General features: G+C 53.8%; 1 protein-coding gene across 1 annotated transcript; it reads left to right on the top strand.

Moving 5' to 3' along the window:
• The first annotated feature begins 9,170 nt into the window (after positions 1-9,170).
• EPS8L1 (EPS8 like 1) lies at positions 9,171-25,440 on the top strand. Its single transcript, XM_038752340.1, has 20 exons — positions 9,171-9,187; positions 9,428-9,468; positions 9,818-9,876; positions 10,399-10,560; positions 11,350-11,499; positions 13,058-13,140; positions 13,227-13,366; positions 13,484-13,533; positions 14,874-15,000; positions 18,801-18,889; positions 19,061-19,135; positions 19,431-19,579; positions 20,802-20,943; positions 21,759-21,787; positions 23,455-23,575; positions 23,663-23,803; positions 23,890-23,986; positions 24,216-24,393; positions 24,655-24,787; positions 24,892-25,440. The coding sequence occupies exons 1-20, from the start codon at positions 9,171-9,173 to the stop codon at positions 24,985-24,987; spliced, it is 2,079 nt and encodes a 692-aa protein (XP_038608268.1). The 3' UTR covers positions 24,988-25,440.
• The last annotated feature ends 236 nt before the right edge of the window (positions 25,441-25,676 follow it).

Genomic DNA, 25,676 nt, shown 5'->3' with positions numbered 1-25,676 from the left:
GCGCTCAATAAATACGATTGAATGAATGACTGACTGACCCCTTGGGTCCCGGGAGGGAACATTGGATACTGGGGAGGGGGAGTCGGAAGGGCTGCGTCCCTATCCCCCACTTCTGCCCTCCCTCCTTCCCCTCCCCACAGCACTTGTATATATTTGTACAGATTTATTACTCTATTTATTTTATTTGTACATATTTACTATTCTATTTATTTTGTTAATGATGTGCATAGAGCTAGAGGAGAAGCAGCGTGGCTCAGCGGAAAGAGCCCGGGCTTTGGAGTCAGAGGTCATGGGTTCAAATCCCATGGATTTGAACTGGGAACTGGGCCTCAGTTCCCTCATCTGTCCAATGGGGATTAAAACTGTGAGCCCCACGTGGGACAGCCTGATCACCTTGTAACCTCCCCAGCGCTTAGAACAGTGCTTTGCACATAGTAAGCGCTTAATAAATGCCGTCATTATTATTATTACTTGTTAATAATAATATATAGGAGAAGCAGCGTGGCTAGGAGAAGCAGCGTGGCTCAGTGGAAAGAGCCTGGGCTTTGGAGTCAGAGGTCATGGGTTCTGCCAACTGTCAGCTGTGTGACTTTGGGCAAGTCACTTCACTTCCCTGGGCCTCAGTTACCTCATCTGTCAAATGGGGATTAAGATTGTGAGCCCCCCATGGGACAATCTGATCACCTTGTAACCTCCCCAGCGCTTAGAACAGTGCTTTGCACATAGTAAGTGCTTAATAAATGCCATTATTATTATTTGTTCTGACCATTTTGACACCTACCTATATGGTTTGTTTTGTTGTCTGTCTCCCCCTTCTAGACTGTGAGCCTGTTGTGGGGTAGGGACTGCCTCTATCTGTTGCCGACTTCCCAAGCGCTTAGTCCAGTGCTCTGCACACAGTAAGCGCTCAATAAATACGACTGAATGAATGAGTGAGTGGGAGAGGTGGGGGGGGTAGGAGGGAGTCCAGCAGGGCCATTATTATTATTATTATTATTTGTTCTGACAATTTTGACACCTGCCTATATGTTTTCTTTTGTTGTCTGTCCCCCTTCTAGACTGTGAGCCTGTTGTGGGGTAGGGACTGTCTCTATCTGTTGCCGACTTGGACTTCCCAAGCGCTTAGTTCAGTGCTCTGCACACATAAGCGCTCAATAAATATGATTGAATGAGTGAGTGGGAGATGTAGGTGGGTAGGAGGGAGTCCAGCAGGGCCATTATTATTATTATTATTTGTTCTGACGATTTTGACACCTTCCTATAAGTTTTGTTTTGTTGTCTGTCCCCCTTCTAGACTGTGAGCCTGTTGTGGGGTAGGGACTGCCTATATGTTGCCGACTTGTACTTCCCAAGCGTTTAGTCCAGTGCTCTGCACACAGTAAGCGCTCAATAAATACGATTGAATGAATGATTGAGTGGGAGAAGTGGGGGGATGCGGGGGGAGTCCAGCAGGGCCATCGAGGGCCGGACTGGGCCGGAGTGGGTGGAGAGGGAAGGAGGAAACTGGGGAGGAAGGAATGAGGCCTGGGGAGAGGACCAGGTTTCGGTCTCCACCTGCAACCTGGGCCGCCCAAACAGGAGCTGGGCAGGGGCGAGGCCGGAGCCGGTCCCCTCCGCCCCCACATCCCACTCAGGGAGGGAATTTCATTCATTCAATCGTATTTATTGAGCGCTTACTGTGGGCAGAGCACGGGACTAAGTGCTTGGGAAGTCCAAGTTGGCAACATAGAGAGATGGTCCCTATCCGACAGCGGGCTCACGGTCTAGAAGGGGGAGACAGACAACAAAACAAAACATGGAGACGGGTGTCAAAATCGTCAGAACAAATAGAATTAAAGCTCTATGCACATCATTCACAAAATAAATAAAATAGTAAAGCCAGGCCGCTGTCAGGGATGGGGGACCCCCGCCAGCCTCAGTGTCTCCTTCAAGGAAATTCATTCATTCATTCAATCGTATTTATTGAGCGCTAACTGTGTGCAGAGCACTGTACCAAGTGCTTGGGAAGTCCAAGTCGGCAACAGATAGAGACGGTCCCTACCCAACAGTGGGCTCACAGTCTAGAAGGGGGAGGCAGACAACAAAACATGTGGACAGGTGTCAAAATCGTCAGAACAAATGGCCTGTTGTTGAGTAGGGACCGTCTCTATATGTTGCCGACTTGTACTTCCCAAGCGCCTAGTACAGTGCTCTGCACACAGTAAGCGCTCAATAAATACGATTGAATGAATGAATGAACAAATAGAATTAAAGCTCTATGCACATCATTAACAAAATAAATAGAATAGTAAAGCCAGGCCCTGTCAGGGCTGGGGGACCCCCCCGCCCGCCTCAGTGTCTCCTTCAAGGAAATTCATTCATTCATTCATTCAATCGTATTTATTGAGCACTTACTGTGTGCAGAGCACTGTACTAAGCGCTTGGGAAGGACAAGTTGGCAACATCTAGAGATGGTCCCTATCCGACAGCAGGCTCACAGTCTAGAAGGGGGAGACAGACAACAAAACAAAACATGGAGACAGGTGTCAAAATCGTCAGAACAAATAGAATTAAAGCTCTATGCACATCATTCACAAAATAAATAAAATAGTAAAGCCAGGCCGCTGTCAGGGATGGGGGACCCCCGCCGGCCTCAGTGTCTCCTTCAAGGAAATTCATTCATTCATTCAATCGTATTTATTGAGCACTTACTGTGTGCAGAGCACTGTACTAAGCGCTTGGGAAGTACAAGTTGGCAACATACAGAGACGGTCATTTTCTGGGGCTTTCTCACCTCTCCGACTCTGAGTAAATTCAGTCATTCAATCGTATTTATTGAGCGCTTACTATGCGCAGAGCACTGGACTAAATGCTTGGAAAGACTGTACTAAGCACTTCTAGACTGTGAGCCTTCTAGACTGTGAGCCCGCTGTTGGGTAGGGACCGTCGCTATCTGTTGCCGACTTGTACTTCCCAAGCGCTTAGTCCAGTGCTCTGCACATAGTAAGCGCTCAATAAATACGATTGAATGAATGAATAAAAGTACAATTCGGCAACAGAGACAATCCCTACCCAACAACGGGCTCACAGTCTAGAAGGGGAGAGACAGACAACAAAACAAAGCAAGTAGACAGGAATCAATAGCATAATAATAATAATAATAATGGCATTTATTAAGCGCTTACTATGTACAAAGCACTGTTCTAAGCGCTGGATCAATAGTAAGTGTGTGTAAGGACATGGATGTGCATGTGGCCCCGGGTCTGAGCGTGTGTGTGTGTGTGTGTGTGTGTGTGTGTATGAGGGGTTGTGTGATTGTATTGTGTGTGTTTGTGTGAAGATACATATATATATATAAAATGGTATTTTGTTAAGTGCTTACTACGTGCCAAGCACTGTTCTAAGTGCTGGATCAATAGTAAATGTAAAGACATGAATGTGCATGTGGCCCCGGGTCTGAGTGTGTGTGTGAGTGTGTGTATGAGGGGTTGTGTGATTGTATGTGTGTGTTTGTGTGAAGATATATATATATATGTGTATATATATATATATATATTTATAAAATGGTATTTTGTTAAGTGCTTACTACGTGCCAAGCACTGTTCTAAGCGCTGGATCAATAGTAAATGTGTGTAAGGACATGAATGTGCATGTGGCCCTGGGTCTGTGTGAGTGTGTGTATGAGGGGTTGTGTGATTGTATGTGTGTGTTTGTGTGAAGATATATATATGTAAAATGGTATTTTGTTAAGTGCTTACTACGTGCCAAGCACTGTTCTAAGTGCTGGATCAATTGTAAATGTGTGTAAGGACATGAATGTGCATGTGGCCCTGGGTCTGTGTGTGTGTGAGTGTGTGTATGAGGGGTTGTGTGATTGTATGTGTGTGTTTGTGTGAAGATATATATATATATATATATATATATATATATATAAAATGGTATTTTGTTAAGTGCTTACTATGTGCCAAGCACTGTTCTAAGCCCTGGGGTAGATCCAAGGTAATCAGCTTGTCCCACGTGGGGCTCACAGTCTTAATCCCCATTTTACAGATGAGGTCACTGAGGCACAGAGAAGTGAAGTGACTTGCCCAAAGTCACACAGCTGCTAAGTGGCGGAGTCGGGATTAGAACTCACGACCTCTGACGCCCAATCCCGGGCTCTTTCTACTAAGTTACGCTGCTTCTATATGTTTGGGGGGGTGAGAGTAGGAGGCCTTCCCAGACTGAGCCCCCTTTTTTCTCTCCTCCTTCCCATCCCCCCGTCCTACCTCCTTCCCCCTCCAGCCACTGCACCCTTATATGTGTTTGTACAGATTTATTACTTTATTTATTTTACTTGTACATATTTACTATTCTATTTATTGTGTTAATGATGTGCATCTGGCTTCACTTCTATTTATTCTAATAACTTGACACCTGTCCACTCTAGACTGTGAGCCCGCTGTTGGGTAGGGACCGTCTCTCTATGTTGCCAACCTGTACTTCCCAAGCGCTTAGTCCAGTGCTCTGCACACAGTAAGCTCTCAATAAATACGATCGAATGAATGAATAGGGACCGTCTCTATATACTGCCAACTTGTCCTTCCCAAGCGCTCAGTCCAGTGCTCTGCACACAGAAAGCGCTCAATAAATACGATCGAATGAATGAATAGGGACCATCTCTATATGTTGCCAACTTGTACTTCCCAAGCGCTCAGTCCAGTGCTCTGCACACAGTAAGCGCTCAATAAATACGATTGAATGAATGAATAGGGACTGTCTCTATATATTGCCAACTTGTACCTCCCAAGCGCTCAGTCCAGTGCTCTGCACACAGAAAGCGCTCAATAAATACGATCGAATGAATGAATAGGGACCGTCTCTATATACTGCCAACTTGTCCTTCCCAAGCGCTCAGTCCAGTGCTCTGCACACAGAAAGCGCTCAATAAATACGATCGAATGAATGAATAGGGACCTTCTCTATATGTTGCCAACTTGTCCTTCCCAAGCGCTCAGTCCAGCGCTCTGCACACAGAAAGCGCTCAATAAATACGATCGAATGAATGTGTGGGTGTGAGTGGATCTGTTGGGGTGCGGGTGTGAAGTTGGGTTTGTGTTTTGGGGTGAGAAGGTGTGTTTTGAAGATGTGTTGGTGTGTATGTGTGTGTTGTTGTTATTGGGGTGAGGGTGTGTGTGTTTCCGACACTGCTGAGTTGTGGCTGTTTTGTTGTAGGTCAGGATTCAGGGCGGGGACCAGTTTGGGGCACATAATTACCTGGGCCTTGCTTGTCCTCACCACCTCCCTCCTGCCTCCCAACTCGCTCTCCCTGTTTAGCCATTAACGCCTGGGACCCAGGCATCCGGCCCCCACTTTCATTCATTCAATCATATTTCTTGAGCGCTTACTGCGTGCAGACCACTGGACTAAGCGCTTGGGAAGTCCAAGTCGGCCACAGATAGAGCCGGCCCCTACCCGACAGCGGGCTCACGGTCTAGAAGGGGGAGACGGACAACAAAACGAAACACGGAGACGGGGGTCAAAATCGTCAGAGCAAATAGAGCTATATGCACACTGTCAACAGAATAAATAGAACAGTAAATATGTGCAAGTCGTGGCTTGGTGGAAAGAGCCCGGGCTTTGGAGTCAGAGGTCATGGGTTCAAATCCCGGCTCTGCCACTTGTCGGCTGGGTGACTTCGGGCAAGTCACTTCACTGCTCTCTGCCTCAGTTGCCTCACCTGTAAAATGGGGGTGAAGACTGTGAGCCCCACGTGGGACAACCTGATCACCTTGTATCCCCCCAGCGCTTAGAACAGTGCTTGGCACATTGTAAGTGCTTAACAAATGCCAACATTATTATTATTCTCTGTGCCTCAGTTCCCTCACCTGTAAAATGGGGATGAAGACTGTGAGCCCCACGTGGGACAACCTGATCACCTTGTATCCCCCAAGCGCTTAGAACAGTGCTTGGCACATAGTGAGTGCTTAACAAATGCCATCATTATTATTATTCTCTGTGCCTCAGTTCCCTCATCTGGAAAATGGGGATGAAGACTGTGAGCCCCACATGAGACAACCTGATCACCTTGTATCCCCCCAGCGCTTAGAACAGTGCTTGGCACATTGTAAGTGCTTAACAAATGCCATCATTATTATTATTCTCTGTGCCTCAGTTCCCTCATCCAGAAAATGGGGATGAAGACTGCGAACCCCACGTGGGACAACCTGATCACCTTGTATCCCCCCAGCGCTTAGAACAGTGCTTGGCACATAGTAAGCGCTTAACAAATGCCATCATTATTATTATTCTCTGTGCTTCAGTTCCCTCATCTGGAAAATGGGGATGAAGACTGTGAGCCCCACGTGGGACAACCTCATCACCTTGTATCCCCCAGGGCTTAGAACAGTGTTTGGCACATAGTAAGCACTTAACAAATGCCATCATTATTATTATTCTCTGTGCTTCAGTTCCCTCATCTGGAAAATGGGGATGAAGACTGTGAGCCCCACGTGGGACAACCTCATCACCTTGTATCCCCCCCAGCGCTTAGAACAGTGTTTGGCACATAGTAAGCACTTAACAAATGCCATCATCATTATTATTATTATAAATATTCATTCATTCAATCGTATTTATTGAGCACTTACTGTGTGCAGGGCACCGTACTAAGCGCTTGGGAAGTACAAGTTGGCAACAGTCTTCTAGACTGTGAGCCCACTGTTGGGTCGGGCCCGTCTCTCTCTGTTGCCAACTTGGACTTCCCAAGCGCTCAGTCCAGTGCTGTGCACACAGTAAGCACTCAATAAACTGAGAAGCAGCATGGCTCACTGGAAAGAGCCGGGCCTTTGGAGTCAGAGGTCATGGGTTCAAATCCCAGCTCCGCCAACTGTCAGCTGTGTGACTGTGGGCAAGTCACTTCACTTCTCTGCGCCTCAGTTACCTCATCTGTAAAATGGGGATTAAGACTGCGAGCCCCCCGCGGGGCAACCTGATCACCTTGTAACCTCCCCAGCGCTTAGAACAGTGCTTTGCACACAGTAAGCGCTTCATAAATGCTATCATTATTATTATTATAAATACGATTGAATGAATGAATGGCCATAATAGAGATTTCCCAGCTCACCGCTCCTAGGCCCCTCTGCTCAGGGATCTTGCCCCCCACTTCCCAGCCAACTGTCCCCCGATCCCTCCCCATTCAGGGGGCCCAGGATGGGGGTCTCGGAGCCCTCAGTTTCCCTCATCCATCTCACCCTGGGCTTCAAGGCTGTCCATCACCTCACCTCCCTTCTCTCCTTCTCCAGCCCAGCCCTCACCCTCCGCTCCTCTGCTGCTAATCTCCTCACCGTTAGGCCTCGTTCTCGCCTGTCCCGCCATCGACCCCCGGCCCACGTCATGCCCCGGGCCTGGAATGCCCCCAGTCCCTCTGCCCATCCGCCAAGCTCGCTCTCTTCCTCCCTTCAAGGCCCTGCTGAGAGCTCACCTCCTCCAGGAGGCCTTCCCACACTCATCCCCTTCCTTCCTCTCCCCCTCGTCCCCCTCTCCATCCCCCCCATCTTACCTCCTTCCCTTCCCCACAGCACCTGTATATATGTATATATGTTTGTACATATTTATTACTCTATTTATTTATTTATTTTACTTGTACATATCTATTCTATTTATTTTATTTTGTTAGTATGTTTGGTCTTGTCCTCTGTCTCCCCGTTTTAGACTGTGAGCCCACTGTGGGGTAGGGACTGTCTCTAGATGTTGCCAATTTGTACTTCCCAAGCGCTTAGTGCAGTGCTCTGCACATAGTAAGCGCTCAATAAATATGATTGATTGATTGATCGATCCATCCATCCATCCATCCACCCATCCATCCCGTCCCGTCCCGTGGGCCAGGGTCCCCACCTCCCCCGGCCCCACCCGCGGCACTCCCGGCCAGGTGAGGCCTGAGGTATGCGGGGGTGGAGCCCCAAAGCTCCTCGGTGACGCGACTTCGAGCAGGAATCCAAACCTCAGACAGGTGAGGAGCCTCGGAGGGAGGGGCCCGGCCTGCCAGAGGACGCCCAGCAACCCAGGCTCCTCTTCTCTTAAGCGCTTAGTACAGTGCTCTGCACACAGTAAGCGCTCAACAAATACGATTGATTGATTGATTGATTGTCTTCTCTTCTCACACCCAAGGCCTCGTCCTCTCCGGAGCCCGCCAAACCCACCCAGGTGAGTCCTAGGACAGAGACGCCACCCGGGATGACCCTCGCCCTTCATCCCCCTTCAGGGGGGGATGAGGAGGGGGATGTGGGACGAGGCTGGCATTTGTGCCAGGCCCCCTTGTGAGGCTGGTCCTTTTCCCGGCAACCCAACATGCTCAGAGGGGCATTTGGCCACTTCTATAGTGGCCTAGACCCCTCAACCACGGTCCAGGGGCGGGAGAATGGGGAGGGGGGGGAACAGAAATCACCAGAGCCTGGATGAGTAGGGGGGAGCGGGACCGTCTCCCCCTTCTAGACTGTGAGCCCACTGTTGGGTAGGGACTGTCTCTATACGTTGCCAACTTGGACTTCCCAAGCGCTTAGTACAGTGCTCGGCACACAGCAAGCGCTCAATAAATACGATTGAATGAATGAATGAATGACTGTCCCTCCTCCCTTCCTCCACCTCCTCTCCCTCAGTGGGATTGGGGGACCAAAGCAGGCCCCGGTTCCAGGCCCTCTGGTCACTGGCCTTCCCATCCCCTGATCCGGGGGGCTGCTGCTTCAGCAGAGAAGCAAGAACTCTTTCAGGGTCCCGGGAATCTCTGAGGACCGAGAGAAGCTGCCCCGTTAGTTGTCCCCACCCTTACCCCCTGCCTCTGTCCCGTGAGAGGATGGGCAAGGAGCGAAATGGGGGAACCTGGGGTGGGGGGATGGACCTTGAGCGTGGGGAGGACTGTGTCCCGTTTCCTGTAGAGGGGACTGAAGAACAGGATGCTGAGGCCTCTCAGAGAAGCAAGTTGGGGGCTTTGGGCTGGGTAGGGACTGTCTCTAGATGTTGCCAACTTGTACTTCCCAAGTGCTTAGTACAGTGCTCTGCACACAGTAAGCGCTCAATAAATACGATTGATTGGGGGGAACTGAAAGCTGGGCTTAGACTTGCAGTTGGGGCAGAGCTGAGTAGGCTGCCGTTGCCTCCTCTTCCCCGTCTCTGTCCCACAGCTGGGGAGCCAGGACCCTCGGGGTCACAGCAGAATGAGCTCCACACCTGGGTGAGTGGTCCCCAGCAGCGCGGCCCCCTCTCCCCACTCCCAAATAGACCACCACAAGTTCGGGTCCAGATCCCTGCCATTTTCCCTCCAAAGGCCAACCCAGCACTTACTCTTTTTAGTACTGCACACAGTAAGCGCTCAATAAATACGATTGATGATGATGATCCAGGAGGTGGGAGGGAAGCGGGTCACTCGGGCTCTCAGGTCAGCTCCTTCCCCCCTTTTCTCCAACTCCTCCAGGCTGGATGTGGCCCCCAAACCCAGCGCCAAGTCCATCTACGGTGAGCGTGGGCCTACACCCCCGGGGCGCTCTGCGGATCCCGGACGTTTAACGCGGTCGCGGTATTTTGGAAGCGCTTACTGTGTGCACAGCGCTGTACTAAGCGCTGGGAGAGAGCACACGGGTGGGAGCGGGACTCGGTGACCACTAAGCTCTGGTCAGACCGGTCCCCGGGCAGCGGCTAGATCTGGCTGCGAGACCGTTCCCGGGGACCGGGAGAGGAGAGGAAAGGAGAGCTTAGTACAGTGCTCTGCACACAGTAAGCGCTCAATAAATACTATTGATTGAGAGCGGGGCGGTGGGCGGGAAGGCCGGTTGTCTGGGGTCACCGTCCCTCCTTGCCCTCGCAGAACAGAGGAAGAAATATTCCACTGTGGTCATGGCTGATGTATCCCAGTACGCGGTCAACGTGAGTGTGTGGGACGACAAGGGCCGGAGGGGTGGGGGGGTTAAGAGGAAACACCCTTGGGGGGCGGGTGAGGGAGACCTTTTAGACTGTGAGCCCACTGTTGGGTAGGGACTGTCTCTATATGTTGCCAACTTGTACTTCCCAAGCGCTTAGTACAGTGCTCTGAGCCCCTTCCTTCCTCTCCCCCTCGTCCCCCTCTCCATCCCCGCATCTTACCTCCTTCCCTTCCCCATAGCACCTGTATATATGTATATATGGTTGTACATATTTATTACTCTATTTATTTATTTATTTTACTTGTACATTTCTATCCCATTTTATTTTGTTGGTATGTTTGGTTCTGTTCTCTGTCTCCCCCTTTTAGACTGTGAGCCCACTGTTGGGTAGGGACTGTCTCTATGTGTTGCCAATTTGTACTTCCCAAGCGCTTAGTACAGTGCTCTGCACAAAGTAAGCGCTCAATAAATACGATTGATTGATTGATTGATTGATTGATTGATCTCCCCTCCCACCCACCCCCAGCATCTGGTGACTTTCTGCTTGGGCGAGGATGATGGGGTGCACACGGTGGAGGACGCCACCCGGAAGCTGGTGGCCATGGACGCCCAGGCCAGGGTCTGGGCCCAGGAGATGCTGCTGCAGGTGTCCAGTGCGCACGTCAAACTGCTGGACATGGACTCCAAGGTGGGGGATGAGGGGGTGGGGGCGAGGAGGGGCGGCCTGAAAGACATCTCAGCTAATAATAATGACGGCACTCGTTAAGCACTTACTATGTGCCACGCACTGTTCTAAGCGCTGGGGTAGATCCAACTTGCCAACTTGTTGCCAACTTGTACTTCCCAAGCGCTTAGTACTGTGCTCTGCACACAGTGAGCGCTCAATAAATACGACTGAATGAATGAAAGCAGCATGGCTCAGTGGAAAGAGCCCGGGCTTTGGAGTCAGAGGTCATGGGTTCCAAATCCTGGCTCCGCCAACTGCCAGCTGTGTGACTTTGGGCAAGTCACTTCACTCCTCTGGGCCTCAGTTCCCTCATCTGTAAAATGTGGATTAAGACTGTGAGCCCCCCCATGGGACAAGGTGATCACTTTGTAACCTCCCCAGCGCTTAGAACGGTGCTCTGCACGTAGTAAGCGCTTAATAAATGCTATCATTATCATGAATGAATGAATCCAAGGTAATCAGGTTGTCCCGCGTGGGGCTCACATTCTTAATCCCCATTTTCCAGATGAGGTCACTGAGGCACAGAGTCGAGTGGCTCGCCCAAAGCAGCTGACAAGTGGTGGAGACGGAATTAGAACCCAAGACCTCTGTCTTCAGGGTGTGGGGGCGGTTGAGTCCGATCGGAGAGCGGGGGAAGAGGAGGAGAGGGAAGAGTTTGTTGGCTTCGCCAATGCTAAAGGAGGTGGGTGAGGGTGTGGAGGACGAGGCCCATTCCTTGCCCGTGACCTGGTCCTCCCCGGCCCGGCTTAGGAGGAGCTGGAGTCGTACGCCTTGAGCTCCATCGTCCGTTGCGACACCGTCCTGCCCCAGGGTCAGACCCGCTCCCTGCTGCTCCTCGTCTGCCAGGAGCCCGAACGGCTGCAGCCCGATGTCCACTTCTTCCAGGGCCTGAACCTTGGGGTGAGCGGAAGGGGCAGGGGCCGGGGGCGGGAGGAAAATGGGTGCGGCCTGAGGGAGTCATAATAATAATAATAATAATAATAATAATAATAATAATAATAATGGTATTTGTTAAGCGGTCACCATGTGCCAAGCGCCGCGGAAGGGGCAGGGGCTGGGGGTGGGAGGAAAATGGGCGCGGTCTGAGGGAGTAATAATAATAATAATAATAATGGTATTTGTTAAGCGCTTACTATGTGCCAAGTGTCGTTCTAAGCGCTCGGGGAGATACAAGTTTATCAGGTTGTCCCAAGTGGGGCTCGCAGTCTTCATCCCCATTTTACAGATGAGGGAACTGAGGACCGGAGAAGTGAAGTGACTTGCCCAAGGTCACCCAGCTGACTAGGGGCAGAGGTGGGATTAGAACCCACGACCTCTGACGCCCAAGCCCGGGATTTTGCCACTGAGCCAGTAGATGGGCGGGGCCGGATCTTGAGGGAGAAGGGGCGGGGCTGGGAGGAAAGGGGGCGGGGTTTGAGGGACTAGATGGGCGGGACTGGGATGAAAGGGGCGTGGTGAGAGGGAGAAGGGGCGGGGCCGGGAGGGAAAGGGGCGTGGTGAGAGGGAGAAGGGGCGGGGTCTGGGGAAAAGGGGCGGTTTTGAGGGACTAGATGGGCGGGGCCGGGAGGAGGGGGCGTGAAACGGGGCGGGGCCGGGAGGAAAGGGGGCGTGGCTTCAGGGAGCGGGTCTGGGATAAGGGGAGGGGCCTGAAGGAGCGTGGGGGGCGGGGCCGGGAGGGGAAAGGGCGTGGTTTTGAGCGACCAGATGGGCGTGGCCGGGAGAAAGGGGGGCGGGGTTTGAGGGATCAGGAGGGGGCGGGGCCGGGAGGGAAAGGGGTGGGTTTGAGGAGCCAGATGGGCGGGGCCGGGAGGAAAAGGGCGTGGTTTGAGGGATCGGGACCGAAGGGATGGGGGCGTGGCTTGAGGGCGCAGAACGGGCGGGGCCTGAGGGAGAGGGGCAGGGAGGGAAAGGGGGTGTGGCTTGAGAGAGTAGGGGCCGGGATAAATAGGGGCGGGGCTTGAGCGCGCAAATGGAGGGGGGCCGGGAGGGGAAAGGGGCGGGGTTCGAGGGCGCAGAAGGGGCGGGACCTGAGGGAAAAGGGGCGTAGGCTGAGGACGTGGGAGGAAAAGGGGAGGGTTTTGAGGGAGCAGATGGGGGCGGGGCCGGGAGGGAAAGGGGGCGCGGTTTTGAGGGGTCAGATGGGCGGGGCCTGGGGGAAATGGGCGTGGTTTGAGGGAGCAGAAGGGGTGGAACCGGGAGATAACAGGGCGTGGCTTGAGGGCTTAGAAGAGGCGGGACTTGAGGGAGCAGGGGGCGGGCCGGGAGGGAAAGGGGCGGAGACGGAGAGCGGGGGGAGGGGGGGGGGAATAGGCGGAACCTGATGGAAGGGAGGGCGAGGCCGGGGGAAGGGGCGGTGGAGAAGGAGGCGGAGGGCGAGGTCGGGGTGGATGCCAGGCCCGCTCGGGAAACCACGTGGAGCTGAGGACGGGGGGCGGGGCCTGACGGGCCTGATTGGCAGGCGGAGCTGATGCGCGAGGACATCACCGGCGCCCTGCAGGCGGACCGCTCCGGCAGCGGGGACCGGAGGGCGGCCGCTCTCAGGTAGGGTCCGGGAAAGGCGGGGCGGGGCGGTGAGGCCGAGGCCCCCGGTTCCCTTGGTCTGACGGTTCCCCTTCTCCCCTTTCTAGGGCGGCTCAGGAGGAGCTGAGCCGCCCGGCCGCCGCCGACGTCGCCGGGTCCTCCCCTCTGCCCCGCCGGGCCTCCTGCCGCGTGGTCCTCGCCGACCCCCAGCCCGCCGCGGAGCGCCCCCTGGAGGACGAGGCGGACGGTGAGGGAGCCGGGGGAGGGAGGGAGGACCAATAGGAGGGCGGCGGCCGATCCTCGAGCAGCCAACCAGCGGGGGCGGCGTCTCTAAGCCCCGCCCCTCGTCCCCCTCCCTCAGCAGCGCCAAGGCCGGTGGCGGACGCAGCCAGTCTGCAGGCGGAACGGGACGTGGTGAGTGACGCGTGACGTAAAAGGGGCGGGATCTAACAGCGCGTGCCTGGAAAGGGGGGCGTGGCCTAAAGGGGGCGTGACTGGAAAGGAGCGTGACCCAATGGGGGAGCGACTTTGAAGGGGGCGTGACGTAAAGGGGCGTGGTCTAAAGGTGTTCATTCAATCGTATTTATTGAGCCATTACTGTGTGCAGAGCACTGTACTAAGCGCTTGGGAAGTTGGCAACATATAGAGACGGTCCCTACCCAACAGTGGGCTCACAGTCTAGAAGGTGTGCGTCTTGAAAGGGGCGTGGTCCAATGGGGGCGTGACTGGAAAGGAGCGTGACCCAAATGGGAGAGCAACCTGAAGAGGGAGTGGCCTAAAGGGGATGCGACGTAAAGGGGCGTGGCCTAAAGATGTGCGCCTATGAAGGGGCGTGGCCTAAAGGGGCACGACTGGAAAGGAGCACGACCCAATGGGGGGCGACTTTGAAGGGGGCGTGGCCTAAGAGGGCGTGACGAAAAGGACGTGATCCAATGGGAGAGCGACTTGAAGTGGGCGTGGCCTAAAGGGGGCGTGACTTGAAAAGGGCGTGATCCAATGGGAGAGCAACTTGAAGTGGGCGTGGCCTAAATGGGGCATGGCCTGAAAAGGGCGTGACTTAAATGGGGCGTGGCCTAAAGGGTGACTTGAAAAGGGCGTGGCTCAATGGGAGGGGAGGGGAGGGGAAGCAGGGGTCTCATTCATTCATTCAATCGTATTTCATTCATTCAATCGTATTTATTGAGCGCTTACTGTGTGCAGAGCACTGGACTAAGCGCTTGGGAAGTCCAAGTCGGCAACAGAGAGAGACGGTCCCTATCCAACAGCGGGCTCACCGTCTAGAAGGGGGAGACGGCCAACAAAACAAAACACGTGGACGGGTGTTCAAGTCGTCAGAACCAATAGAAATAAAGCCAGATGCACATCATTAACAAAATAAATAGAATAGTAAATATGGACAAGGAAAATAGAGTGATAAATCTGTACAAACATATATACACTGGTGCTGTGGGGAGGGGAAGGATGTGGGGCAGGGGGATGGGGTTTTATTTTGTTAGTATGTTTGGTTTTGTTCTCTGTCTCCCCCTTTTAGACTGTGAGCCCGCTGTTGGGTAGGGACCGTCTCTATATGTTGCCAACTTGGACTTCCCAAGCGCTTAGTCCAGTGCTCTGCACACAGTCAGCGCTCAATAAATACGATTGATGATGATGATGAAAAAGGGGGCTCAGTCTGGGAAGGCCTCTTGGAGGAGGTGAGCTGTCAGTAGGGCTTTGAAGGGAGGCCCCCTCCAACCTGCCGGCCCCGCTCCCTCCAGGACCTCCTGAACCACGTGCTGGACGACGTGGAGAGCTTCGTGGGGAAGCTGCAGAAGGCGGCCGAGGCCTCCCGCGTCCTGGAGCATCGACAGCGGGGCCGGAGAGCCCGGCGGAGGGCCTCTGGAGGTAACAGTCATAATCACAGTATTTGTTAAGCGCTTACTATGTGCCAGGCATTCATTCAGCGCTTAGAACAGTGCTTGGCACATAGTAAGCGCTTAATAAATGCCATTCTTCTTCTTCTTCATCTTCATTCATTCAGTCATGTTTATTGAGTGCTAACTGTATGCAGAGCACTGGACTAAGCACTTACAGAAGCAGCGTGGCTCAGTGGAGAGAGCCCGGGCTTTGGAGTCAGAGGTCATGGGTTCCAATCCTGGCTCCGCCAATTGCCAGCTGTGTGACTTTGGGCAAGTCACTTCACTTCTCTGGGCCTCAGTTACCTCATCTGTAAAATAGGGATGAAGAGTGTGAGCCCCCCGTGGGACAACCTGATCACCTTGTATCCCCCCCACCCCAGGATTTAGAACAGTGCTTTGCATTCTTCATTCAATCATATTTATTGAGTGCTTACTGTGTGCAGAGCACTGTACTAAGTGCTTGGTAAGTACAAGTTGGCAACATAATAGTAGGAAGAAAAAGAGTAGTAGTAGTAATAGCAATAGTATTTATTAAACTACTGTGTGTAGAGCATAGTAAGCACTTAATAAATGCTATCGTTATTATTATTAATAATAGTATTTGGAAAGCGCTTACTATGTGCCAAGAATTCATTCATTCATGCAATCATATTTATTGAGTGCTTACTGTGTGCAGAGCACTGTACTAAGTGCTTGGTAAGTACAAGTTGGCAACATAATAGTAGGAAGAATAATAGTAGTAGTAATAGCAATAGTATTTGTTAAACTACTGTGTGTAGTAAGCACTTAATACATGCTATTATTATTATTATTATTCTTAATAGTATTTGTTAAGCACCTACTGTGTGCCAAGCATTCAGTCATTCATTCAATCATATTATTGAGCACTTACTGTGTGCAGAGCACTGGACTAAGCACTTGGAAAGTACAAGTCGGCAACATATAGAGACGGTCCCTACCCGACAACGAGCTCACAGTCTAGAAGGGGGAGACAGACAACAAAACAAAACATGGAGACGGGTGTCAAAATCGTCAGAACAAATAGAATTAAAGCTCTATGCACATCGTTAGCAAAATAAATAGAATAGTAAATATGTACAAGTAAAATAAATAGAGTAGTAAATCTGTACAAACATATATACGGGTGCTGTGGGGAGGGGAAGGAGGTAGGGCAGGGGGGCTGGGAAGGAGGAGAGGAAGAAGGGGGCTCAGTCTGGGAAGGCCTCCTGGAGGAGGTGAGCTATTCTAAGCACTGTTCTAAGCGCTGGGGAGGATACAAGGTAATCAGGTTGAGGGAAGCCTGCCTGGATTCATTCATTCATTCATTCAATCGTATTTATTGAGCTCTTACTGTGTGCAGAGCACTTTACTAAGCGCTTGGGAAGTACAAGTTGGCAACATATAGAGACGGACCCTACCCAACAGCGGGCTCACAGTCTAGAAGGGGGAGACAGAGAACAAAACAAAACATATTAACAAAATAAAATAAATAGAATAAATATGTACAATTTAAATAAATAAATAAATAGAATAATTCATTCATTCATACATTCAATCGTATTTATCGAGCGCTTACTGTGTGCAGAGCACTGGACTAAGTGCTCGGGAAGTACAAGTCGGCAACATAGAGAGACGGTCCCTACCCAACAGCGGACTCACAGTCTAGAAGGGGGAGGCAGAGAACAAAACAACACATATTAACCAAATAAAATAAATAGAATAAATATGTACAAATAAAATAAATAGAGTAATTCATTCATTCAATCATATTTACTGAGCGCTTACTGTGTGCCGAGCACTGTACTAAGCGCTTGGGAAGTACAAGTTGGCAACATAGAGAGTCGGTCCCTACCCAACAGCGGGCTCACAGTCTAGAAGGGGGAGACAGAGAACAAAACAAAACATATTAACAAAATAAAATAAATAGAATAAATATGTACAAATTAAATAAACAAATAAATAGAATCAATCATTCATTCATACATTCAATCGTATTTACTGAGCGCTTACTGTGTGCCGAGCACTGTACTAAGCGCTTGGGAAGTACAAGTTGGCAACATAGAGAGTCGGTCCCTACCCAACAGCGGGCTCACAGTCTAGAAGGGGGAGACAGAGAACGAAACAAATATTAACCAAATAAAATAAATAGAATAAATATGTACAAATAAAATAGAGTCATTCATTCATTCAGTCGTATTTATTGAGCGCTTACTGTGTGCAGAGCACTGTACTAAGCGCTTGGGAAGTACAAGTTGGAATACATACAAACCTATGTACATATATACAGGTGCTGTGGGGAGGGGAAGGAGGTGAGGCGGGGGGGATGGGGGGCCTGGATGCCCCCTCCCCCGGCCCCTCAAACCCCCATCTTCACCCCCCACCTGTCCCTAGTCCCACCAACCTCTTCCTCCCAAGAACTCAACTGTTGGAAGCAGCATGGCCTAGAGGGTAGAGCCTGGGCCTGGCAGTTGGAAGGTCATGGGTTCTAATTCCAGCTCTGCCACTTAATAATGATGGTATTTGTTAAGCGCTTACTATGTGCCAAGCACTGTTCTAAGCACTGGGGGGGATACAAGATAATCAGGTTGTCCCACGTGGGGTTCACAGTCTCAATCCCCATTTCACAGGTGAGGTCACTGAGGCCCAGAGAAGCGTGACTCGCCCAAGGTCGCACAACAGACAAGTGGCGGAGCTGGGATTAGAACCCATGACCTCTGACTCCCAAGCCCGTGATCTTGCCATTAGGCCACGCTGCTTCTCTCTTGTCTGCTGTGTGACCTTGGGCAAGTCACTTTACTTCTCTGGGCCTCAGTTCCCTCGTCTGTAAAATGGGGACTGTGAGCCCCATATGGGACAGGGACTGCGTCCAACCTGATTTGCTTGTATAATAATAATGATTGTATCTGTTAAGCGCTTACTACGTGCCAAGCACTGTTCTAAGCACTGGGGGAGATACAAGGTAATTAGGTTGTCCCATGTGGGGATCACAGTCTTAATCCCCATTTTCCAGATGAGGGAACTGAGGCCCAGAGAAGTTAAGTGACTTGCCCAAGGTCACACAGCTGACAAGCGGCGGAGTCGAGATTAGAACACACAGCTGACAGGTGGTGGAGCCGAGATTAGAACCCATGACCTCTGACTCCCAAGCCCGGGCTCTCTCCACTGAGTCACGCGGCTTCTCTCCACCCCAGCGCTTAGTACGATGCTTGGTACTTAGTAAGCACTTAACAAATAGCATCATTATTATTATTTTGTTGCCTCTCGGGTTTTATATTAGAGAAGCAGCGGGGCCCAGTGGAAAGAGCCCGGGCTTTGCAGTCAGAGGTCATGGGTTCAAATCCCGGCTCCGCCAGTTGTCAGCTGGGTGACTTTGGGCAAGTCGCTTCACTTCTCTGGGCCTCATCTGTCAGATGGGGATGAAGACTGTGACTGGGAGCCCCCCGTGGGACAACCTGATCGCCTTGTAGCCCCCCCAGCGCTTAGAACAGTGCTTTGCACATAGTAAGCGCTTAACAGATACCATCTTATTTATAATAATAATAATAATGTGTGGTATTTAATGTATTTAATAATGATACTATGTATTATTAATAATGGTATTTAATAACAATATGGTATTATTATTATGGTAATAATAATAATGGTATTTAATAATAATGTGTGGTATTTAAGTTCTCCGGTCCTCTGGGACCCCCCCGCCCCTCGCCCTGTCTTCTTTTGCTTTCACACCCCTGCCCTCCCTGCCTCTCCCCGCCTGATCGTGTCTTCCCCCGTCCCTTCCCGCAGAGGGTCTTCTCACCCTGCGCTCCAAGGCCCCTTCTGTGGGCGAGTATACCGACATCCTGCAGAAGATCAAGTACTCTTTCAGCTTACTGGTGAGAAACCCGAGGGCCCTCTTATTTATTCACCACCCAGCGGGCTGGGGTCTCTTGCCTCAAGGTGGGAGTGGGGCGTGGGAAGGAGCCTTGGGGCCTGGGTGTCGGGGCAGCATCGACCAACCGAGGACCCCTTGACCTCTCGGGGTCTCCCACAACCCTATGTTTCAGGCTCGGCTCCGATCCAACATCACCAACCCCTCCTCCCAGGAGCTGCTGCACTTCCTATTTGGGCCCCTGCAACTGGTAATGGAAAGTCGAGGCAGGGTTGGGGCTGGGGGAGGCCTGAGGACGGGGGTCCCCTGGTTGGAGGACCAGAGCGGGGGGCGGTGGGTGGTGTGATTTGGGAAGGGGGAGCAGAAATCCTTGGCACAATAGGGAGAGGGGGCACCAAGATCTTAGAGGAGGGCAAACCCCATCTGGTTGGGCTGGCACGGAGGCGGAAGAGACGGCCGCGCCGAGCCCCGCCGAGGGAGTTCTGGGAATCGGGGGTGCCGAGGGGCAGCCCGGAGACCCCCGCCCGTGGCCTCCTCCCCCACAGATGGTGGACACGTCGGGGGGTCCCAAGTTTGCGGAGGACATCCGGCGGCCTCAGCTGACCGGAGAGGCGGTGGCGCTGCTGCGGGAGACCCTGAACCCCCAGGAGAGCGCTCTCTGGGCCTCCCTTGGAGATTTCTGGACCAAATCCCGGTATTAGCGGCGGGATCTCGAGGGGTGGGAGTGGAGTCGCGGTGGGTGGGGACCCGGAGCCCCTGAAACCAAGGGCTGTATTGAAATAGCTACCTCCCTCGGTAGACTGGAAGCTCCTTGAAAGTAGGATCGTGTCTCTTTCGAATTCTCCCAAGTGCTCAGTTCAGAGCTCTGCCACTCTAGGCGCTCAGTACAGAGCCCTGACCCTTGTAGCCTCCCCCTCTAGACTCTAAGCTCATTATGGGTAGGGAAATCTGTTATACGGCACTCTCCCAAGGGAACATGTCTACCAAATCTGTTATATGGCACTCTCCCAAGCACAGTGCTCTGCACACAGTAAGCACTTCATAAATACGAAGATAGACTCTAAGCTCATTATGGGTAGGGAAATCCGTTATACGGCACTCTCCCAAGGGAACATGTCTACCAAATCTGTTATATGGCACTCTCCCAAGCACAGTGCTCTGCACACAGTAAGCACTTCATAAATACGAAGACTGTGAGCCCACTGTTGGGTAGGGACTGTGTAGTACAGTCTTAGTACAGTGCTCTGCACATAGTAAGCGCTCAGTAAATACGATTGATGATGATGATGATAAATATGATAGATTGAAGACACTCAGCAATAATGATAATGATGGTATTTGTTAAACGCTTACTATGTGCAAAGCACTGTTCTAAGCGCTGGGGAAGTTACAGGGTGATCAGGTTGTCCCACGGAGGGCTCACAGGTTTAATCCCCGTCTTCCAGATGAGGTAACTGAGGCACAGAGAAGTTGTGACTTGCCCAAAGTCACACAGCCGACAGTTGGCGGGGCCGGGATTGGAACCCATGACCTCTGACTCCAAATCAATCAATCGTATTTATTGAGCGCTTACTGTGTGCAGAGCATCGTACTAAGCGCTTGGGAAGTCCAAGTTGGCAACATATAGAGACGGTCCCTACCCAACAGTGGGCTCACAGTCTAGAAGGGGAAGACGGAGAAAGCCCGGGCTCTTTCCACTGAGCCACGCCGCTTCTCAGTACAGAGCTCGGCCCCGTCAGCATTCGGAAATTGCTATTGATGGATTTGGGTTCAGTCCGGGTCCCAGACTGGGTTGGAGGGGGGTTTATCCCCAAGAATACTCTTGCTCTGCACACAGTAAGCGCTCAATAAATACGATTGATGATGATGATGATGATGAAGGAAGGAAGGAAGCGCTGACCCGGTCTCTTCTCTAGGTTGGAGCTGCCCTCGTCGGAAGCCGCCCCGTACATGCCCCTGTTTTACAGCGGCTGGCAGCCGCCTGCCACTGACCCCCAGGGCCAGCCTTGGGAAGATCCGGTGGAGAAACAGCATCAGCATGAGCGGAGGCGCAGCCAGGTGTGTGTCTATGTGTGTAGGGGGCTGGGGGCACCTGGGGGACAGTAGGTCAGGAGCTGGAGGGAGCAGGAGGCCTGAAATACCCAGCCCCCACAATCAGGATCCCGACAGAAGGCAGGGGCTGGACTTAGGGCGAAGGCTGGGAGAAATAATAATAATAAAGTATTATCATTCGTGGCTCAGTGGAAAGAGCCCGGGCTTTGGAGCCAGAGGCCGTGGGTTCACATCCCGCTGTCAGCTGTGTGACTTTGGTCAAATCACTTCTCTGGCCCTGTTACCTCATCCGGGAAATGGGGATGAAGACTGGGAGCCCCCCGAGGGACAGCCTGATCACCTTGTAACTTCCCCAGTGCTTAGTACATAGTAAGCGCTTAATAAATACCATTATTATTATTATTGATTACGGTATTTATGGGGGACTAAGCCCCGGGATGGGTCCGAGAGAATCAGGGTGGACACGGTCTGGCTTCTGCGTAGGCTTCACTTGAGCCAGAGGAGAAAGGAGAGAGGTGACTGGGGGGAGAAGGGTGGGGGTGAAATTTCCCAGGGGCGAAATCTGGGGAAAGGGGATGGCGGAGAGATGACGGCGGTGAGGCTGGAGCTAAGGCGGGCAGGAGTGGAGAGAGATCAGAGAGTTTGGGGGATGCTAAAAGGGCTTTTTCCCTTATCCCCTCTCCTCGTCCTCCATCTCCTCTCCTCCTCTTCCCTCCCTTTCTTCCTCTGTCTTTTCATCTCTTTCTCACCCCCCACCTCTGGCTCTTTCCTTCGTCCCACCCTGTCACGGTCCCTCCTCCCCCGACCCCATCTCCCATCAGCAATCGGCTCCTCAGATCGAAGCCAACGGGTATGTGAGCTGGCCCCGGGGCCCCAGGGTGGGGATGCTTGGGTTCTGGGGGGCCGTAGGGGTGGGGCTTGGGGGGAGGGCACCCAGGGGAGGTTTGTGGTAGCGGGGCAAAGAGGGAGAAGGGGTGAGACGGGGCAGGGGACCACCGAGGTAAGTGTTCTGAACCCCTCTCTGTGTTTCTCTCTTTCTCCCCGGGCAGGTGGGTGCGGTGGTGAGGGCAGAGCCCGGGGTGGGAGGTGCGGGGGGTGGGCTGAGGAGAGGGCAGGGGGGAGGATAGAGAAGCTGCAGGGGGGCAGGGAGGGAGATGGGAAAGGATGGGAGAAGGGGGGAGGCTGAGGACAGCCAGTGGTGGAGGATAAATTAGGAGAGAGCTAGAAGCTAGCAGAGGGAGAGGATGCCTGAGTCCCTGACAGAAGCAGGGCTGAAGGGTTGGGAAATGGGGGAGAACCGGAGACGAGAGTGGGGGGTATGTGTGGGAAGGGGAAGCTGTCGAGGGGGAGAGCCAGGGGTGAGGGGTTGATCTTTGAGGGCCGGGAAGGAGGCCTGCACCAGTCAGGACAGAGGCCCTGCCGTGGCGTCCTGCAAGCGTGGGGCTTGGGGCCGGCCTGCTCGCTGTCCAGCCCGACCTGCCGTCCTGGACGGGAGCCAGGGGCCGAACACACACAGACTGTTGTGTGTCTGCACAGAGAGGGTGGCCCTATGGACTCTCGGGATTAAACAGGGATGGGGCGGCCCGGCCTGGCCTGGCCTCCTTTGGCTGCAGGACTGGACTTGGAGCTTTGTCTCTTGGGTCCTTGAGTTGAGAAGGAGCTGGGCAAGAGGAGAATCAGAGATGGAGGAGCTGGATGTCAGGGTCACGGGATGGCAGGGAAAGGATAGAGATGATAATAATTGTGGTATTTGTGAATCACTTACTGTGTGTCAGGCATCGTACTTTGCACCGGGTTGGGTACAGACAAATCAGGTTGGATACAATCTGTCCCCCCAGGAGGTTCTCAGTCTCAATCCCCATTTTCCAGATGAGGGAACTGAGGCCCGGAGAAGGGAAGTGAATTGCCCAAGGTCACACAGCAAAGTGGCAGAGCCGGGATGAGAATGCAGGTCCTTTTGAGTCCCACGCTCCTTCTTGGAATGGTGGCTGCCTGGGACCCTGAGGACTAGGATACCTGGGTTCGGGGGGCGGGGGGTGAGAAACAGGGCAGGAAAAGGCGCTGAGGTAGCAGGAGGGATGGATGGGATAAGGCCAGTTCGGGGGAAGAGCCCGGGGTCTCGGCAGGAAGAGTGCACCCCGTCCGTGGAGCTGTGACCCCCCCAAATCAGGGGGCGCTGCGGCCCTGAAGACTCCCCCCTTCTCCTCCACAGGTAAGACTGGGTGGGGCAGGGGTTAGCCCACAGGGGCCGGGAACCCCAACACTCCCGCCGGCCGCTCGTGGGGCACGCCCCCTTATTGGCTTTGGTGGTCACCTCCACCCATCCTTGCCGTTCCCCTTGGTGCCCTGCGACCTCCATCTACTTCTCTCCCCCCGCCTCGGTTCCCGGTTTACCTCTCTGCTCGCCCCCCTCACCCGGCTCTGCCCTAGCCCAGTTGTTCTGCGCTCACCTCACCACCCCCAGGCCCAGATCTGGGCCTGTGGCCCCTGATTTCCAGCCCCGTCCTCCCCCTCCAGCCACGCGGACTCTGACCCTGGGCCTGCGCGGCAGCGGGAGGGCAAGTGGGTCCGCTGCAACTACGACTTCCAGGCCAGGAATGGCAGCGAACTCTCCGTGAGCCACCGTGACGTGCTGGAGGTGAGACGGGACCCCGGAGGGACCAGGCCTGCCCCTACCAACCCTTCCCCTCCCAGGGCTCTTCCCCATCTTCCTCCTCCTCTTCAGGTGCTGGATGATTCCAGGAAATGGTGGAAGGTCCGGGACCAGTGGGGCAAGGAGGGCTACGTCCCCTACAACATCCTGAGCCCCCACCCCGTCCCCCACAATGGGCCGCATGGCCAGATCCCCGGCCCGGGCAGGAGCCCGGTGAGTACGGGGAGGGACGTGGAGCGGGAAGGATGGGTGCCTGGGTCCTCCCACCTGCTTCACGCTCCCATCTCTTTCCCCACCAGCCCCAGATGGGGACACCACCTCCTTCCCGGGCCCCTGCCCTGTCTCGGCCCCCGTGGGGTAGCAGCGACAATATCTACCTGGACCCCGCTGACAAGGGTAACACTGGGGCAGGGCCGGGGTAGGAGGTGGGAAAAGATGAGGAAAGGTTTCCTTATCCGGGCTGCGGGCGAGGGGAGGGGCGGCCCACCCAGAGGTCACGCGACAGGGCCTCACACTGCGGGAAAGGCTAAGCATTAGGGTCTCCACCAGCCTGTGTAGGGGGAGCTGGTTTGGCTCCCCACTTCACCTCACCCCGCATCTCTCCACCATTCATTTCCCCCGTCAGAGAAGTTCTCCCAGCTGCTGAGCGTCAACGAAGAACTGGTGGAGCGGCTGGCCCGGGGCCGTCCGGAGGTTGGCCCCCGTCCTCCGTCCTCCTCCCGGACTCCCGAGCCCCACCTCAGCCCTCGCTCGGGGCCAGCCGAGGTCCGTGTCTGGCTAGAGCATAAGGGCTTCAGGCCACAGTGAGTGGACGCCGGTTGATGAACGGGCAGGCAAGAGGAAGCGGCTACTTGGGCAACCTCCTGGGATGGGTGGGGGACCCCCCCCCCGCCCCCATCTCTAAAGCTGACCGGCCAGCGGGTGGGCTGACCCAGTGGGGAGCTGGGAAGGCAGCAGGATAGACTGGGAGTGGGGAAAACCTAATGTCTGTGGCTTGGGAGAGGAGGGAACAGCTGGCACTGATTGACTGACTGGGATTCACCTGACCCATCTTCCCTGCCCAGGACAGTGAGCGCCCTGGGCATGCTGACCGGAGCCCAGCTCTTCTCCCTGCAGAAGGAGGAATTCAAAGCCGTGAGTCCCGAGGAGGGGGGCCGACTCTACAGCCAGGTCACCGTGCAGCGGGCGCTGTTGGAGGCAAGGACTCAGGGGCCGGGGCCCGGGGGGGGGCGGAGGGAGACACGCTGGCCCTCGGCAACTCAACCCTCTTCCTCCCTTCTCCCCAACCCTCTTGTCCTCAGGACTCTGAGAAGGTGTCAGAGCTCGAGGCTGCGATGGAAAAACAGAAGAAAAAAGTAGAGGGTACAGTGCCTATGGACGGAGCCCTCCTCATGTGAGCATCACCACCCATGGGGGAGGTGGTGGGTGGGCCTGGGCTGCTCTTGGAGCCGTCGGCGGCCACCCCTCTGCACCAGGAGAAACGGACTCTACTGCATCAGCTCCTTCTCCCATTTGGGCTGACCCACCCTGAGGCCCTCACCCCTTCATCGCCACCCTGTTGGTGTCCATCACGCTCTGCGGGGCTAGAATTGGACCGAGGGGGCTTGGACTGTTACACTGCTGGGAAGAGAGGGGCCTGGGGGCCCCCCGGGCACGAAACCTGTCTTTGAGGGAGACCTCCGCCCCCACCCCTTCTCCAGGCACCGATGCCGGCGGCAAAGTCAAGTCTTTATTCTCAACGTCTGTGGCTGTGGCGTTTTCTCTGTAAAATACTTTCTCCTGCTAGGAGGGGCGGGGAGGCCTCCCCCCCCCACCCTCACCCCCTGGAATCAAAAATAGAAGTCCTACCCTCTGCCCCACGCCCTATTGCACATTGGATCTGGCCCCTCAGTACAAAACGCGCAGCCCTGCCTATGTACAAGTGGCCCTCCATGCCCTGGAGGGTTGCCCACCCCCCGAAGTCCAGGGGTGGGGGTCTTGGCACCTTCTGTGCCCCCTGAAAGCTGGGGGTGGGGGGAGGGAGCAGGGGAGGGTAATGGAGAGGCAGTGCCACGTGAGGTGGGGGGTGGGGGAGAGGGTGTTGGTT

Source organism: Tachyglossus aculeatus, chromosome 10 (assembly GCF_015852505.1).
Source record: "Tachyglossus aculeatus isolate mTacAcu1 chromosome 10, mTacAcu1.pri, whole genome shotgun sequence".
In the NCBI taxonomy this organism is placed as follows: Eukaryota; Metazoa; Chordata; class Mammalia; order Monotremata; family Tachyglossidae; genus Tachyglossus; species Tachyglossus aculeatus.
The sequence above is the reverse complement of the archived record's forward strand: the minus strand, read 5'-3'. Positions and strand labels throughout refer to the sequence as shown.